We start from the raw sequence: 15,271 nt of genomic DNA on the forward strand, positions 1-15,271 counted from the left end.
TTCTGTTTATAGTTTATAACATATTGGCAGCAACTATGTGGGGGAAAATGGCATAGTCACAGATAAGAGTCTTCCAATATGCCTGGCTTCACAGACCTGCACAAATCACTTCATTTTATTGTTACGTTCATTCTCTCGGGTTGAATTTGTCCCTTGAAATGGAGGAGTGACGCTCATTTGCCTGCATCCTTTGTCTTTTCAGTATTGCCAGTTCTGTCACAGGTGAGATGATGAAGCTTGACTCTTACTTTGTCTCATTTACGTAAAAAGGCAGCTCACGACGCTGCCGTTGGACGTAACCTTGCTATGCTTAATTCTATACATACTTTCACACTGCGTGGGTGAATTCATACAGCGCTGCTACGCTCTCTCGCGAGATGGCGGGTTAACAGACAGGACGACAGCGCTCGAGACGATAGGAGACATTTTCACAACTTTCTTTTGAGGAAAAACAGCAACTTTTAAAAGATGGGAGACCAACACCTGAGCTACCAGACCTGCAGCAAAGGAAAGGTCAGAAAATTGTTCCTACTTTCATGTAAATTTGTCAAAAGTGGTTTCAGCACCGCAGACAGCTCTGCTGTTAAGAGTTATTTTCTTTTTCTCTGCGTTTCCAACATAAACAACGGATGCGCTGCCATGTCATGAGCTATATCTTGTTAGGAGAGTCTGGAGACTGCTACTGAATCATTGTATAAGTTTCTTTTATGGTGTTTTACCATCGTAATTTTGTTAGATTAACACTTGCCAGGCGAAACATATTGTAGCGTCACAGAGCTGATTGCTGCAATGCATTCTGGGAGTTGGGTTGGCGGCGTTTCAAATGTCTTTATTTGGGATTATATTAGGCCTGTTAGTGTTGTTAATGATTGTGTTGCTTAGTTCGTGTAGTTAGTTAGTTGATCTAGTTTAGTTTAATATTTGGAAGTTGGCAACCAGGAGTGAAGAGGGTTTGTGTGTCACGTCGCCGATCGGTTAATCAAAATAAAAGCCTCTGCTGTCTGTAGAAAAGCTGGTTGTAATATGGCAATCCCACACACCACACGCCATGTCACTGCTTAGAAGTTAGGAAAAATGTCAATTATATTCAGAATCACAAAATCAATCTTATTTATTCAATTTATGAAAGAAAAATGAACACAAACTATCCAAGTCAGATCAGTTGTCGGGTTGCGGAAAGTCACAAAAGTGAAAACTCCAGTTGTATTATGTCGACTCTGGTGGTTGTCTTTTGTGGCATTATGTGAAATTCAGAGAAACAAAACAGACAATTAAGAAAAAAAAAACAAAATCAACAGAATGATGGAGGAAAAAAAAATTAAAATGCAAGTCTGGTCTGATAAACATCAGAAAATACTGGAAAAAACCCCAAAGTAAATTGCCCTCTTAAATCTTAGGTATTAATAAGTAATATATCATATTCCTCAATTATTGTGGCATTTCTGTATTTTCTTTTTCTCGCAGGTGAAGCTTACAAGCCGCCTCATTATTTACCAGGCCTCACTCCTGCTGATGGTTACAAAAAGTCTTAATGTCCAGTTCACAGAGTTCGAGGTTCCCACAATCCTCAGCTTTTCAGGGAGGAAGTTAGTTTCCTTCGGGCGTCCTTGTGTTTCTTTCTGTACTCCTGCAAAAGCAGGCAAGACAAGACAGAATAAAATTAAAACAATAATCGATTTTTATTTTATTTTTAATCCACGAGGAAAGATGGATGCTGCGTATCTGAAACAGATATTTTAACGCGAGGAAACAAAAAGACAGGCGATCATTGGTTCACCTTTCTGAGCGCGGTCCTTCGCTCCTCCCACTCCTCCTTCTGCTCCTCCAGCTCTAAGACCCGGCAGAACAACCGCGGACCCTCTGAGAGGAAACGCATGTTAAATCAGCTTTTACTGTAAACTCTGACATCAGTTTCCTTCTCACACAAACATTTTAATGAAAAGTCGCTATGCAATAATAAGGGTCTTGCTCAAGGAACCACGGTGGTGACTTGTTAGTGGGATCTGAACTAGTGAACTCCCAATCGCGAGTCCACTTCTCTTACCTCCAGGCCACCACCGTCCCAACTGGTCCAGTTCTCCTGACATTTAAGCTGTTTTACATTTTCGATTTTAGCATAAACAGGCTCACCAATAAAGGAAAGTATTCGGTCGCAGGAGGACTTTTAAGCTCCGGTCAGGTAACGGCACAACTTCGTATTGTGTAAAAGACTCGAAACAGAGAAAAATAATACTTCTTGAGATATCAAGGCACAAAATAAAGTGAGAAACGTGGACGTACCTGCCAGTCTGTTGTCGTCGGGGTGGAAGAAGAATGAATCTGTCTGTACAAGCGCCTCGTCCCTGTGAGCACAAGAGAGCAGGACATCTAGTCACCTTCTTCACTTTAACGCCGTTCTCCTATCAGCTCAAACACTTTCTGAAACAATCCCGCAATCGGACTTCACTCTGCATTTGTTTCCGGCAGCGTCTCATTACGCCGACCCTAACCTGAGAACGGTCAGCATGAGAAAAGTTCTCGTTTTGGCTCTGAAGGCTTTTCCTGTGAGGAGTTTGTATTTCTCTGTGTGGACTGTCAATATAGTGTGTTGGTTGGCGACGAGCCTGTTCTGTGTGGAGTTTGCATGTTCCGTCTCCCTCTCTCTGGGTTCACTGGTTTTGTTATGGTCCCACAGTTTTCACCAAAAATCTCCAGACATGCACAGAAGGGTTTTGCAGCGACTCTAAATTGCATTTTTTCGACAATCCGTATTGCCTTTTAATATCAGAAGAAAATAAATCGAACTTTGTTCAAACTGAAAATGCCCTTTGTTGTTGCTCATCCAAACTTTTTCTCACTTTGTAGTTTTGACAGTTGTGCTGCTTTGCTCCGCGTCTTCATCCTCCTCTTCCTCCTCCTCACTCCCATCTTCCTCCTCGTCTGAGCTGCTGTCATGGAAACGTGGGTCTTGTTGCCATGACACCTTTGGAGTCTGGATGCTCTCCACCTTGTACTCTGCTGCCATTGGAAAATTTATACAATGTTAGATATTAAACTAGTAGCAAGTATATAGTTTGGTAATTTCAATGCGCAATTTATCTTGACAATGTTGCATAGAGGACATATAACGATCTCTTTATTCTGGATACTTCAGGTGCTGCTCTGACCTCCGAGTCGGGGACCATTGACGTTTTCACTCATCTTACGTTCCCCACCTGTTTCGCCACTTGTTGTTTCCGTGTCTTCCCCAAAGAAGGAGAACTTAAACCCGGAGGAATCGTCCTTCTCGGGTTCAGCCGAGAGCAGAGACGACGATGCGGCTGGCTCTTCCTCTTCCTCCTCGTTTTCCTCCTCCTCCACCTCTTCTTCTTCTTCTTCTTTCTCCTCCACCTGATCCCAATTCATCTTCTCCTCTCCCTCAGGGATGTCATCCTTCGTCTGACCGAACACAGCTTTCAGATCGCCAGACACGTCATAATAAATCTCTTTAGAAACTTCAGGAAGCTTCAGGGCTTCTTCCCTCTTCTTTTTCCGGGCTGATTTGCTGTGACAGAAAACAGATTATGAGATACTGAGGCAGGTTGATGGCATGAAGACATGGAGTCCTTTAGGTATGATTTTACTTCTTTTTTTCCAGGTGTATCTTGCACTTTAGTGCCTTTGTGCCTCGTACACATTTTGTTAGTCTCTTACACATCATCCTTGTGCAATACCTATTTTCTACCTGGGTGAAACTGAGCGAATTGAAACTCGCTGTATTGTACTCTATGTACTGTCCATATGTGTTTTTATTTTATTTTTTTCTTTGTTTTCCCAATTTGTTGCCCCTGTCCAGGTATATCCTGCCCTCGCCAACAGGTAGCAGGGATCGGCTCCAGCACCCCGCGACCCTGAGCAGGATAAAGCAGTATAAATGGAATGGAAGGCTTCTACACCAGCCCTGATAAAATCTGGTGTGCCACAAGGTTCCATACTGGGTCCCTTAGCGATATCAATACATAGCAGTGTATAAAGATTTTAGACACATTTTTTTTTCCAGATTAATGAATGAATTCTATAATTCAATAAGACAATAAAACAATGTATCAATGTTAACAATCTGGGCCAGTTTAAAAAAAACAACTTGATGATAATTCTCCTTTACACAAGTATTTAAGTTTTTTTTTGCATCAATTATTACTAAATGTTTCATTATTATTATTTTACTGATTTATTATCATTAGATATTATTCAAACATGTAATGAGTTGTTTAAGCTAAAGTTTAATCAAATGCAATTTTCTTTCTGTTTAATGAAAATCTACATACAAAATAGTACTTTTCTCCTCTTAAAATAATGAGCCTAATGTCAATAAACCAATTTATTTATACGCAACAGTGTTTGTATGTGGTGGGAATCAATATGGCATTGAGTAGGTCCGCCTGTAAGTCCTAGTTTGTTTTGTTCTTTCTTCTTATTAGATTATAAACTCTGGTAACAAATGTCTGCTTGCCTCATATTGTGAATATTTTACCTCTCTTTCTTGGATTCATCGGTTTTAGTTTCAAACGCGGCGTGTTCCTCTTTACTGGGGTCGTAATGCAGCGCTGCCACGTCCCTGCAAACACACATGCAGACACGATTTAAGTTTCTCTTTCATCACAATTACTCCGATTCTCATTTCAATAAATTGCTTGTGTGAGGCGGACCTGAATTTTTTGGCCTTGACAGCCGTCTTGCTGCTGCAGGTTTGTTGGCTGCTGCCCAGCACACTCTGCAGGATGGACAGGTTCTTCTTCCTCTCGTCGTCCAGAGCCTCGTCTTCCTCCGTTTGGCTCCTCTTTACATCTGTATCACAAACAGCAGCTTCATTAGGAAAGCTCATGATAGTCACAGTAATAATTATTTTTTGAGGAAAAATATACTTATATTATTCTGCTTTCTTGAAAGTTACCAAATCAAATTAAAAACTTCTATTAATCTATAAAAAAAAACATAGTTTGGCTATGAATGTGTGTTTCAGAAACTCCTCACCACACATGTCCACATACAGAGACAGCTTTCTGTACATCTACGGGACAAGTTTACATTTAATCTCATTTTTAAAATATATAAAACTATGATTGCTGAAAACAACATGAACAAAAATTACATTTACCCTTTGAGAACCCTAAAAACTAAATGTTTAGCCCAAACCAATGGCCATAAGTAAAGTCATGCTCTGTGGACATGGTATGTAAAATCACCCAAAAGCTCTCATATCATAACCAGAAATACGATTAAAAAATAAAGCAATAAGTGTCTCCACTTCTCATGCGAGTTCTTCAAAGATCCTTTCGCCTTCATAATGAACTGATTTCTCGCACTCCAGAGCCTCACCTGAGTCCTCCTCTTTGTCCTCGTCCTCCTCCAGGAAGCGAGAGTCAATCCGGAAACGCTCGTCCGTCCCAAAGCGAGACTGCAGCTCCATCAGCTGCGAGGCAGACGGACACCGTCAGCAGGTACAAAACGATCAAGGTACGAATTCACTGCTACCCAAATCAACTATCAAAGAGACAAAAAAAAAAAATACTGTGCAGGACTGAGATTCTACTGATCCTCTGAAGACATCAAAAATGTTTTTCCACTCAGTTTTCATTAAAACGTTCTGAGACGAGCGTTTTAATCTGTGTTGTATAAAACAAACCGACAGCGCAGCCGACTCTCACCTTCTGTCCTGCCGGACCTTCAAACTGAGGCCTGATGTCAAACCTGCTGCTGTCCTCCTCTTCATCGTTGCCCTCCTCATCCTCACTGCCACCAAACAGCTGATGCCCCGGCGGCTTTGGACGCACCTGAAAGCACCCGGGTGGAGAGTTAATGGACTTGTCCTGGCCGTAAGGCAGGAAAAGCTGGGATCTCTACGTTTGATGGAGCAATATTTATTTACATGGAAACATTCAGACGTATAGATACTCCATATAAATAAATATGAGTGAAGGAGTGACTGTGATTGATTGGATGCAGTCACATCCAGGGACGAACAGATCAATCAGACTGAACTCACTCTCTCTCTTACTGCCTTCGTTTCATTGGCTGCTGCTTCGTCACTAGCCGACTCGTCCTCCGATTGGCTGTCCTCCAACAGGGTCTTCTTTGACGTTGGAGCCTCTGAGAGGGTCTGTCGCTTATCTGTACCACTGTCGACAGCATCATCATCATCATCATCATCGTCAGAGTTAAAGACGATGTGTTTCCCTGATGCTGCTGCTGGAGCATCCTGATAAAAAAATAAAATAAAATACAGTTCAATTATTAGATTTAAAATCTCAAAACCACCAAATGAATCCTGCTGAAAAGAAACACTTTACTGAATTAAGTGTCATTGTGTCTCCTGTCAATCATTTAAAGTGAGAAAACTTTGCACACAAACACAGTCTGAACGCACCAACTTGGCCAGAGCTCCCTGGATGAGTCTCTTGTGCTCTTCAGCCTCTTTCTGCTTCTGCTGAACCGCGGCCAGCCTCCTCAGGTTGGCTTCCCTCTGCCGCTCCTCTTCCTCTTTGGCTCCCAACACCACCCGAGTTGGAGGCTGCTCCTCTTCCTCCTCCTCCTCCTCACTGGAAGAGGACTCGCTGTCCAGAGCAGTGCGAGCAGCAGCTTTCAGAGCATCTGCAGCAGAAATCCTCTTTTGTTCCTTCTCGTCTTTCTCAGAGGAGCTGCAGGATGACGATGAAGATTGCGCTTCCCAATTCAATGTCGAAACAGTCCGAGTGACCTTCATCTGCTGCTCGTCTTCCTCCTCCTCTTCCTCGTCATCTTCACTGCTCGAGGAAGAGCCTCTCTCTACTGTCTCTTGATTCACGGGAATTTTACTTCCAACCGTTTTGAAAACTTCAGGGACTCGCATGTTCTTCACCACATCGTCCTTCATCTCCTCCTCATCCTCACTGCTTTCTGAAGTCCGTTTCTGTGCAACTTCCTGACAGTTTTCACCAACTTTGGTTTTTTCCGTGACGTGGTTGAGTTGTGGAGGCTCAGCATCGACCTTCTGTCGTTTAGACTCCTCCTCTTCGTCTTCCTCTGCCCTCTCGCCTCTTTCCATCTCTTCATTCAGCATTTTCGTCCCCTTGAAAGCAGGTAGCGGTGTTGATGTGAGGCCTTTCTTTTTCTTCGTCTTCTTTTTCGCCCGCTCGTCATCGTCGCTGCTGTCCTCGCCCATGAGGGCGGACAGGATCTCCTCGGGTGTGATGCCTTTCTTGGGAGCAGGACGCTCTGAAGGAGTGGCGGCTGTATTCTCGCTCCGCTGGGCTTCTTCAGCGAGTTTCTGTAGGTCTTCAAAAGAGATCTCCAGATGGGTGACATTAGAAAACATGGCATCATAATCAGATTCTTCTGAATCCAACTCCTCCTGATCATCATCATCATCATAATCAGATTCTTCTGAATCCAACTCCTCCTGATCATCATCATCATCATCAGATTCTGAGGAGGTGCATTGTACCACTGGACGAACTGACGTTTTCTCGGTTTGTTTCTGTTTAGTAGAATCTTCTTGAAGCCGTGTGGAACAAAGTGTTTTTGTGTCAATGTGCTCTACGGCATCTCCTTCCCCCCCTGCTTTATTTTTCCTCTTTGCCCTGTTCTTCCCGGCTGCGTTGGATCCATTTGAGGGGGGAGAAAGTTTTCCCTGAGGTTGAGGAGCAGAGGGAGGTTTTCTGGATGCAAACAGCTCGTCCGTGTCGGCAGAGTCGTAATCCTCCTCGTCTTTGTCACCTGGAGACACAAAGAAAAAAAAGGTTTTGTGGAAAACCTGCAAAGATCATTGTTTCTTTCTTTATGGTAATCAATTAGTAAGTTCTGTTCGTAATAGACAATTGATCATTTCTATTCTTTTTCCCCACATAAAAAAGGCATAAAAAGAGCAGTAAGGAGTTTAGTTAGAGATGCCAACTAGAGCAATTTCAACAGTTTTCCTAAAATGCAATCACACAATGTTTTTTTTTTTTTTTGGTCTATTAAGATGCAGAGCACCACTTATTTAATCTTTCCCTGGATGGAGTGTGAAGGCCTTTAAATAATAATGTTTAAGGACTCGTGTCCAATGACGTGAAATGGTCATAAAGTGGTGGATGTAAATATTCCCACACACCATAACGGATTATATTTAAGGATGTTCCTCAAAAAGAAATATCAGCTTGAGAAAATATTGTTTTATAAGACTCAAGTAACCAGAATTATTCAGAGTGATGTGTTTTTTTTTTGGGTGAATATATTTGAATCGCAACAGAAACAATCCTCAGAATATTAAATTAAATAGAACTGGAATGAAACAAAAGTGACAATCTGTGGTCTCCTTTTTCTATTTATTATTTTTTTTTGAATCTGCACAAAATACAGGGGCAGATATTTCTCCCTTTTTTTGAAAGAAAAGTCAGATTTTAATGTGAATGCACAGTGTTAGATACACTTAAACATACAGTCAAGGACGCGACAGCACCGTGTCACAAGAAAATGAAAATCCCAAAGTCAACATGTTTTCTTTTTTACATCCATTTGGCCTCCGCCCTGGGGGCAGTTGGATATTTTTTCTGGGGTGGGGTGACTAGTTGGGTTTTTTAAGAGAGCTGAGATTAGGTTAGACAAGTTAGTTTGACAAAACTGGATAAGTATTCCTGCTCTTCCCCAGTATGATATATCCTGACTGCAGATAGAAGCGAGAACTCTTCCACAGTCACGAAGCAAGTCTAGTAGTACGGAAGAGTTTTAGGGCCACTGAAGAAAAAAAAAAATTTGGAGGCTAAAAAAAACAAAAACCTTCGTGGCCTCAAAAAAAGTTGAAAATCATTTCCAAGATTTTTTTTTCGGAGGCAAAAAAAAAAAAAAAAAACCACCTTTGTGGCCCCAGAAAAAGTCGAAAATCAAATTCGAGATTTTTTTTTCACGGTGGAAAAAAAATGCCCGTCCATCCACATGCCAGCGCGTGTGACTGCTTCCTCAAAATGCACATCAGGCGGTTTAATGAAGTGATGAAAAGATGCTTCAGAACAGAATGTAGCTCATAAACACGGTGCCGTTATCATCAGTATCAGGACTATAAGAGACAGAGCAGCCTGCAGCGTTGTTCCGTCGCGGAAGTTCGTCGAGTCCGAAGGACAAAGGCACGGATTATTTAAAAGTGTTTTTATTAATCAAGGAAATCCTGTGTAAAATCACATGATGACACCCGATATAGTCCGAATTAAGTGATTTGATGTGAATTCACATCTACGGGCAAATGATGAAGGATGGATTGACGTCTCTCCGTGAAAAAAAAAAAATCTTGAATATGATTTTCAACTTTTTTTGGGGGCCATGAAGGCTTTTTTTTTTTTTTTTTAGCCTCCAAATTTTTTTTTTTCTTCAGCGGCCCTAAAACTCTTCCGTATAGTAGAGTGTTTTACTCCGGGGGAAAAAAATAAAACAGGCTGAAAAACTTCATGGTTCAAATCCTCGACCACTAATCCCACAGAACAAGTAACATCCAATCCAAACACCTCTGTTACCTTTGTATCCCGATTTGATCAAGTAGTCGAATCCCACCACTTCCAGGTTATCCTCCTCCACCTCCTGCAGCAGTGCACCATGGGACGGAGTTGCTGCCAGCATGCGGATTTCTTCATCTGAATCGCTGTCTGTAAAATGTGTCCTCTGAGCTGCTTGCTGGCTGGCTGCTGGTTTGAATCCATTGGTGAGCGGATGAGCATGACTGTGACTGACTGTCTCCATTCTACTGAAACACAAACAGTAAAAACATACATATTCAGATTTTACAAGACTATCCACAAGAGAAACAAATGGCAGAAGCTGTGACACCGAAAAGAAAAAAAAAAAAAAAACGTCACAAAACTCTAAAGATTTCATAATTCCAGACATAAGATGAAATTCCTTATACTTGTGAGGAATCACGATCACCATCAACTAAAAGCCCAGAAGCCTACAGGAAGATTCCAGTGTCACAGAAACCAGCACAAACCCTATGGCGGTTACCTTGTTCTGCTCTGGGCATTCTGGACGTTGACCACATCAGTGCGGCTTTTCTTTGGTCTTGATGGCTTGTATGGAGGGAACTCGCCTCGCCTCTTCTTGCTGATGTCATCGTCTCCCCCGTGCACCTGCCAGGTGAGCTCGGCGACCGGTGTGGTCTGTTCTGTGGCGTCTCGGTCCAGGCGCCGGATGTTGTGGCTGTACTTGGACGGGTCGTATTTTAGAGTTCGGGCTTTGCATCCTTTCTGACATTTGAGCTGCAGGACGGGGAGGACTCGTCCAAATTTACTAACCACCCAATCCTGAAAGAACAGCATGGGGACAGTCGAAACATCAAGCTTCACAAAGTGTGCCTCTGATTCACTTATAGACTAAAGAAGCTAAAAAAAACTAAATGATATTTAAATGTTTGATTATATGCAGAATTGACCACAACACACAGACACACAAGGCCTGACAGAAGTAGGAGACAGTGGACGAATTAACCTTGTGTCCTGGTATTTCGGTTCCTGGTACAGCCGCCTTCATGGTGAAGTTGTTCACGCCAGCGTTACTCAGAGAGTCCAGAAGTTTCTGTCTCGGGTCGTCGGCTGAGGGAGGCTGGAGCTGCCGCTCTGCTGCTGCCTGCCGCTCCTGATCCAATCTAAGACATAAAACATGCTCATCACATGTCTTCACCTACCATCACTCAGTTAAGATGGATTTTACTGGCTGATTATTGAGTGTAATGATGCCTTCTCAGTCATTTCTTTGTTAATATGAAGTGTTTATAGTGGGGTAAAAGAAAAATGCTGAACTTGTGCAGGAAGCTCTCTTTCGCCGTTTCTATCTGTAGAGTTCCTCCTTTCCATTTGGATCTGTTCAGCACCGTCAAACCTGCAGAGATTGGACACTGATTTTCTCACAGAAAAGGAACACAATGCAAGTTGTGATGTCAAAGAATAAAGAAGTGCAAGACTTTTACACGTTTATTTTAACCAGGGATCAATTGAGTGCCTATCTGCATATACCTATCTAATATTCTTTTGTTACAAATATAAATACATAATACATTTGTTACATCAGTTTATGATTTCTCCACAGGGATTATATATTTTTTTTACTGTCAGTTAAAACAAACAAAACAAAAAACACTCAAAAGTTGATTGTCACTACAAGTTCACTAAGCAGGTCAGATCACTTACACTTCTTTAAATCGGCCTCTGAAATGTCGATGTTGATGTAGCCGAAGGTTTTATAAGGAACTCCTATAGCAAAAAACGGGAGAGCATGAAAAAAAGATTTCTCAATCAACAAAAACCCCAAAGTCAAAATGTTGCAGCATCTGAGGGAAGATGACCACAAAATATTTGCATATACTTGCCTATATGTGGCAGTGACCCTTTTCATTTCCATTAAATTCCAGATTTAACATTTGAAAACTCAATATTAATGATGCACTTGAATAAACAGAATTTATAGACTGATCTCTCTAATTATTATTATTTTTTATTCAATTCCACGCTGTTCTGTCAGAGTGTGTCGACTTCCTCACCCCCATCATCTCTCCTGGTCCTGAGCTCCACATCCTCCACTTGTCCAAACTTTCCAAACCGATCCTTCAGGTCCTTCTCAGTGACTGTGTGGCTCAACCCACCGATGTACAGTCGCTTCATTGCTCCAGATCCACGACAAAACTTTAATTTCAGAGGCAGCAAATGCCAATGACATGCACCTGAAACTAGACAACCATCAGGACTGTCAATAGGCCAAAAAGGGCACTTCTGAGCCAATGAAAGTCAATTTGTATAACATGAAACTAAAATAATTCAGATAACAGAAGCATTATAACACCATGTTTATACAAAATCTAATTAAAGCAACCCACACCACTATAAGGACACTGGTTACTTTGGCTATTCTTCGAATAGAAGAAGGGAAAAAAAGGTTTTTGTTGCCTTACAATTAATGCAATAATTCGAGAGCTGTACAATCTGTACCGTTGGGTTATAAACTAAATATCAAAACCCCAGTAAATAATGTGGCACAACCTGCAGTCTACATACTGATGTTCGCGAATTCTGTTTGAATAAATCTAAACATGATGACACTAACAGGAAAGATGTGTTTGGTGCATTTGTTGCCGCAGGCTGACTTAAAGCAGACAAATGAATAAAGTCCGAAAACTAATAAAGAAGACAATTAAATATAGTTAATGTACATTAAATGATGCATTCTGTAGATTTCAACGTCTAAGTTATCTGAACTCTTACAAAACGGCAAGAGGGACAAAGCAGCTTCACACAAAGTCTATATACGATTTTATATCAGTGATCTAAACTGTTATCACATCAAAACCACATGTTTAATTAAATGGATAGAAAAAATGTTTACCTCACATGTATCCAGTCGGTGTTACATTGATCTTGGTCCGGGTTTGCTTGTCCGAGGGTATTTCCTTCCGCAGCACCGAAGGTTCCGCGATGGTTTCTTTTGATCATTATTTTTCAGGGGACAGTATCAATGGCCACAAAATAAAAATGGACAACTTCGAAAGGAGAAGAAACCAAGCATCCACGATGAGATGTGATATCATATCTGCCAGAGACACCTGAAACAATTATATAAAACACTCATGACCGCTCACTGAAGGTGTGAATTGTTACAAATATAAGCAATAATCATCCATTTCTTCAGAACTAATTTAGGATTACGATAATGAAGAATAACAGTTTGTTTTCTTGTGAGAAAAGTTTCTCAAGAGCCATTTTTTATTTTGTAGGACATTAAAGGGTTAAAGGGAAGTAAATGGTACGTTCTATGACCCGCTGAATAGAAGGGGAGACTCATGTGTCACATGTCTTATCATTCTCTAAAGATAGTCTTTAATCATACAAAAAAGTCTCAAAACCAAGTGTTGAACTTTTAGTTCAACTTTATTTTTATGATTTGTTGATGTTAAGATTCATTTTCCGTCCAGTTTTCTGCATACATACATTTCCTCCCCTTCAGATTTTGTAAAAAGGTAGAGTCCAAAGAGCGCGAGGCGACAAACTGTTTTGGTCTTCTGGCGACCTAAAGAAGATTTAATAGGTAAAGAAATCTTTGTTTTTAACTCCATACACAACACGTAGTGACAATACGGTTAACACTGTTCTGTAAAGGCTTGTCCCATTGTAGGATGGCCAGAGAGACGATATGTTCATTTTTGAAGTGTCACGTTAGGTTTTCGTCATATTTCCATACAGCTTATTACTGCACATTATTTTTTTAATTTAACTGAACTCTCCCTCCCTTGACCGACGACATTTGTGATAGTTTTTGCTGTTTTTGAGACACTATTTTTTAAACATTGGGAGTATCGGCTCACTTCATCTTCGCATAATCTATGACCCTTGTATTTCAAAGGTAGATGGATTCAAAAAGAGAATAGAATAGTTTATTGTCATTATATGCCTCATATAATTGTATGTTATTATAGAACATATGTAGAACATACATGATATAAAGTAAATTAATTTAAATGAATTTCACTTATATAGCGCCTTTTCACTGTGTAAGCAGTCTCCAAAACTCTTTACCCTGTTAATCACTTTCACACACACACACACACACACACACACACACACACACACACACACACACACACACACACACACACACACACACACACACACACACACACACACACACACACACACACACACACACACACACACTAATGGAGGTGGCTACCATGCAAGGCCACCCTCTGGGAGCCTTTTGGAGTTCAGTCTCTTGCTCAATGACACTTCGACATGTTGACAAAAGCAGATGGGAATTGAACCTTCCAATTGGGAGATGACCGCTCTACCAACCGAGCCAGCCACCCCATGATAAAGTACCAAGAACAGGATTGCACGTGATGTAGAATAACACACTAATGTCCAGAACAATGGTTAGTTATTGATCTGATGGCTCAAAGATAAAAAACTGTTTAACAAGCTGGATGTGCTGGTCTTTATTGACCTGTAGCGCTCGTCAGAAGGCATCAGATGAACCAGGTGGTGAGCTGGCTGGGACGGGTCTTTCAGGATGGCAGGGTCCTCCAGGGAGGGCAGAGGGCAGCCGGTGATTTTCTGGGCTGTGATGCAGTACGAGTATGCTTTCAATGGTAGATGTGTAAAAGGTTTGTTCTTCCTGAGAACGTTCAGGAAGCGTTACCTCTGCTGGGCCTTTGCCATCAGGGCCTCAGTGTTAGAAGACCAGCACAGCTCCTCTGAGATGTGGACTCACGGGAATTTGAAAGAGGACACTGTCTCCACCACGACCCGTTGATGTGAAGCAGAGCGTGGTCCACGCTGGTCCTGCAGAAATCTACAATGGCCTCCTGTGTTTTTACGTTGTTCGGCAGCAGGTTGTTGGTTGAACACCACGTGGACAGATGTTCCACCTTCTCTCTGTAGTCAGCCGAGCCTCCTCCACCCCAAGCAGGGTGGTGTCATCCAAGTTAAATATGGAGCTGGATGGGTGGGAAGGGACTTGCAGGAGAGAGTCAGTCCAGTATTTCCTCTGCATTTACCTCTACCTCTGGGCAAAATATCTATTTAATCGAATTATCGAATTTGTAGCAAAAAAAAATAAAAAATTTGGTTTGCAAATTCGAAAATTTGCAAATTTTCACATTCTGTTCTACCATTCCTCGTAGGTTTCCATAGTTGCTGTTGCACTTTTGCTAAAACCTGGGTTAAAGCTTGAATTTGTCGAATGACAGATCCTGATTGACTTTTTATTTTGGGATTGTTTATAAGCATTTTAGTGTTAAGGCCACTCAATATGTGTCCTTAACACATGACAATATATCTGATGTCTGCAGTCCTTTTTAAAGTGCACTGAGGAAAAAAACTCAAATCGAAACTCAAATCTTTCTTTAAAAAGATTATATATATATTTTTTTTTTAGGCCAAATCGTTTCAGCCCAACCTCTTCCATAATGTCATTTTTAATAGAAGTACTGAAGATCACAATCCCATCAAATTAATGTAAATTTTCTTCCCAATTCATTCTGTTTTTGTAATCTTTCCAGAATCCTGCTCATCAGCTTCAACAGGACTCTATCCACATCTACAAGTGCTTTACAACGGATTGCTTTACTCTGATCTTTTAGTCCAGAAGAAGATGATGGACGAGGAGAACAGTGAGATGGTTAAAGGGCTGGAGGCTCAGATCAACCATTTCCAGGCTGAAATCGAGGCTTTGCAGCTCATAAAAGACAGCCACAAGGACATGCAGTTCCACTTCAAAGGACAAATGCAGGATGCTCTGTAAGTTCACTTTTCTTCCTTCAGTT

General features: G+C 41.3%; 2 protein-coding genes across 3 annotated transcripts in view; one reads left to right on the top strand and one right to left on the bottom strand.

The window, feature by feature from the left end:
* Positions 1-1,088: 1,088 nt before the first annotated feature.
* Positions 1,089-12,385, bottom strand: nol8 (nucleolar protein 8). 2 transcript variants are annotated; one of them, XM_080462247.1, is made up of 18 exons: positions 12,337-12,385; positions 11,498-11,683; positions 11,148-11,210; positions 10,761-10,839; positions 10,450-10,606; positions 9,967-10,265; positions 9,483-9,709; positions 6,386-7,713; positions 6,005-6,217; positions 5,667-5,792; positions 5,338-5,431; positions 4,668-4,806; positions 4,493-4,576; positions 3,195-3,523; positions 2,838-2,997; positions 2,281-2,342; positions 1,778-1,860; positions 1,089-1,627 (listed from the first exon to the last, which is right to left on the bottom strand). In XM_080462247.1, exons 2-18 carry the CDS (start codon positions 11,616-11,618, stop codon positions 1,568-1,570), a joined length of 3,624 nt encoding a protein of 1,207 aa, XP_080318373.1. In that variant the 5' UTR covers positions 11,619-11,683; positions 12,337-12,385; the 3' UTR covers positions 1,089-1,567. The 2 variants fall into 2 exon arrangements, with proteins under 2 accessions (XP_080318373.1, XP_080318374.1); XM_080462248.1 differs by having other exon boundaries at positions 9,483-9,706; positions 12,337-12,364.
* Positions 12,386-12,975: 590 nt separating this feature from the next.
* The window catches only part of cenpp (centromere protein P), a 90,736-nt gene continuing 88,440 nt past the window's right edge, over positions 12,976-15,271 (top strand). Inside the window, exons 1-2 of the mRNA XM_080460740.1 lie at positions 12,976-13,035; positions 15,089-15,245. Coding sequence (XP_080316866.1) covers positions 15,100-15,245 — 146 coding nt within the window. The 5' untranslated portion in view covers positions 12,976-13,035; positions 15,089-15,099. The remainder of the gene's footprint in view (positions 13,036-15,088; positions 15,246-15,271) is intronic.

The sequence above is a fragment of the Lipophrys pholis genome (genome assembly GCF_963383615.2).
Source record: "Lipophrys pholis genome assembly, chromosome: 4".
Taxonomy (NCBI): domain Eukaryota; kingdom Metazoa; phylum Chordata; class Actinopteri; order Blenniiformes; family Blenniidae; genus Lipophrys; species Lipophrys pholis.

What these genes read in the sequence shown, in the direction of transcription:
- nol8 (XM_080462247.1), bottom strand. Translation starts at nt 11,618, where the DNA reads ATGAAGCGACTGTACATCGGTGGGTTGAGCCACACAGTCACTGAGAAG. An exon ending in CGAAGGCAGTAAGAGAGAGA is followed by an intron (nt 5,793 to 6,004) that starts GTGAGTTCAGTC and finishes GGGTGCTTTCAG; the next exon opens with GTGCGTCCAAAGCCGCCGGG. An exon ending in GGACAAAGAGGAGGACTCAG is followed by an intron (nt 4,807 to 5,337) that starts GTGAGGCTCTGG and finishes TTTGTGATACAG; the next exon opens with ATGTAAAGAGGAGCCAAACG.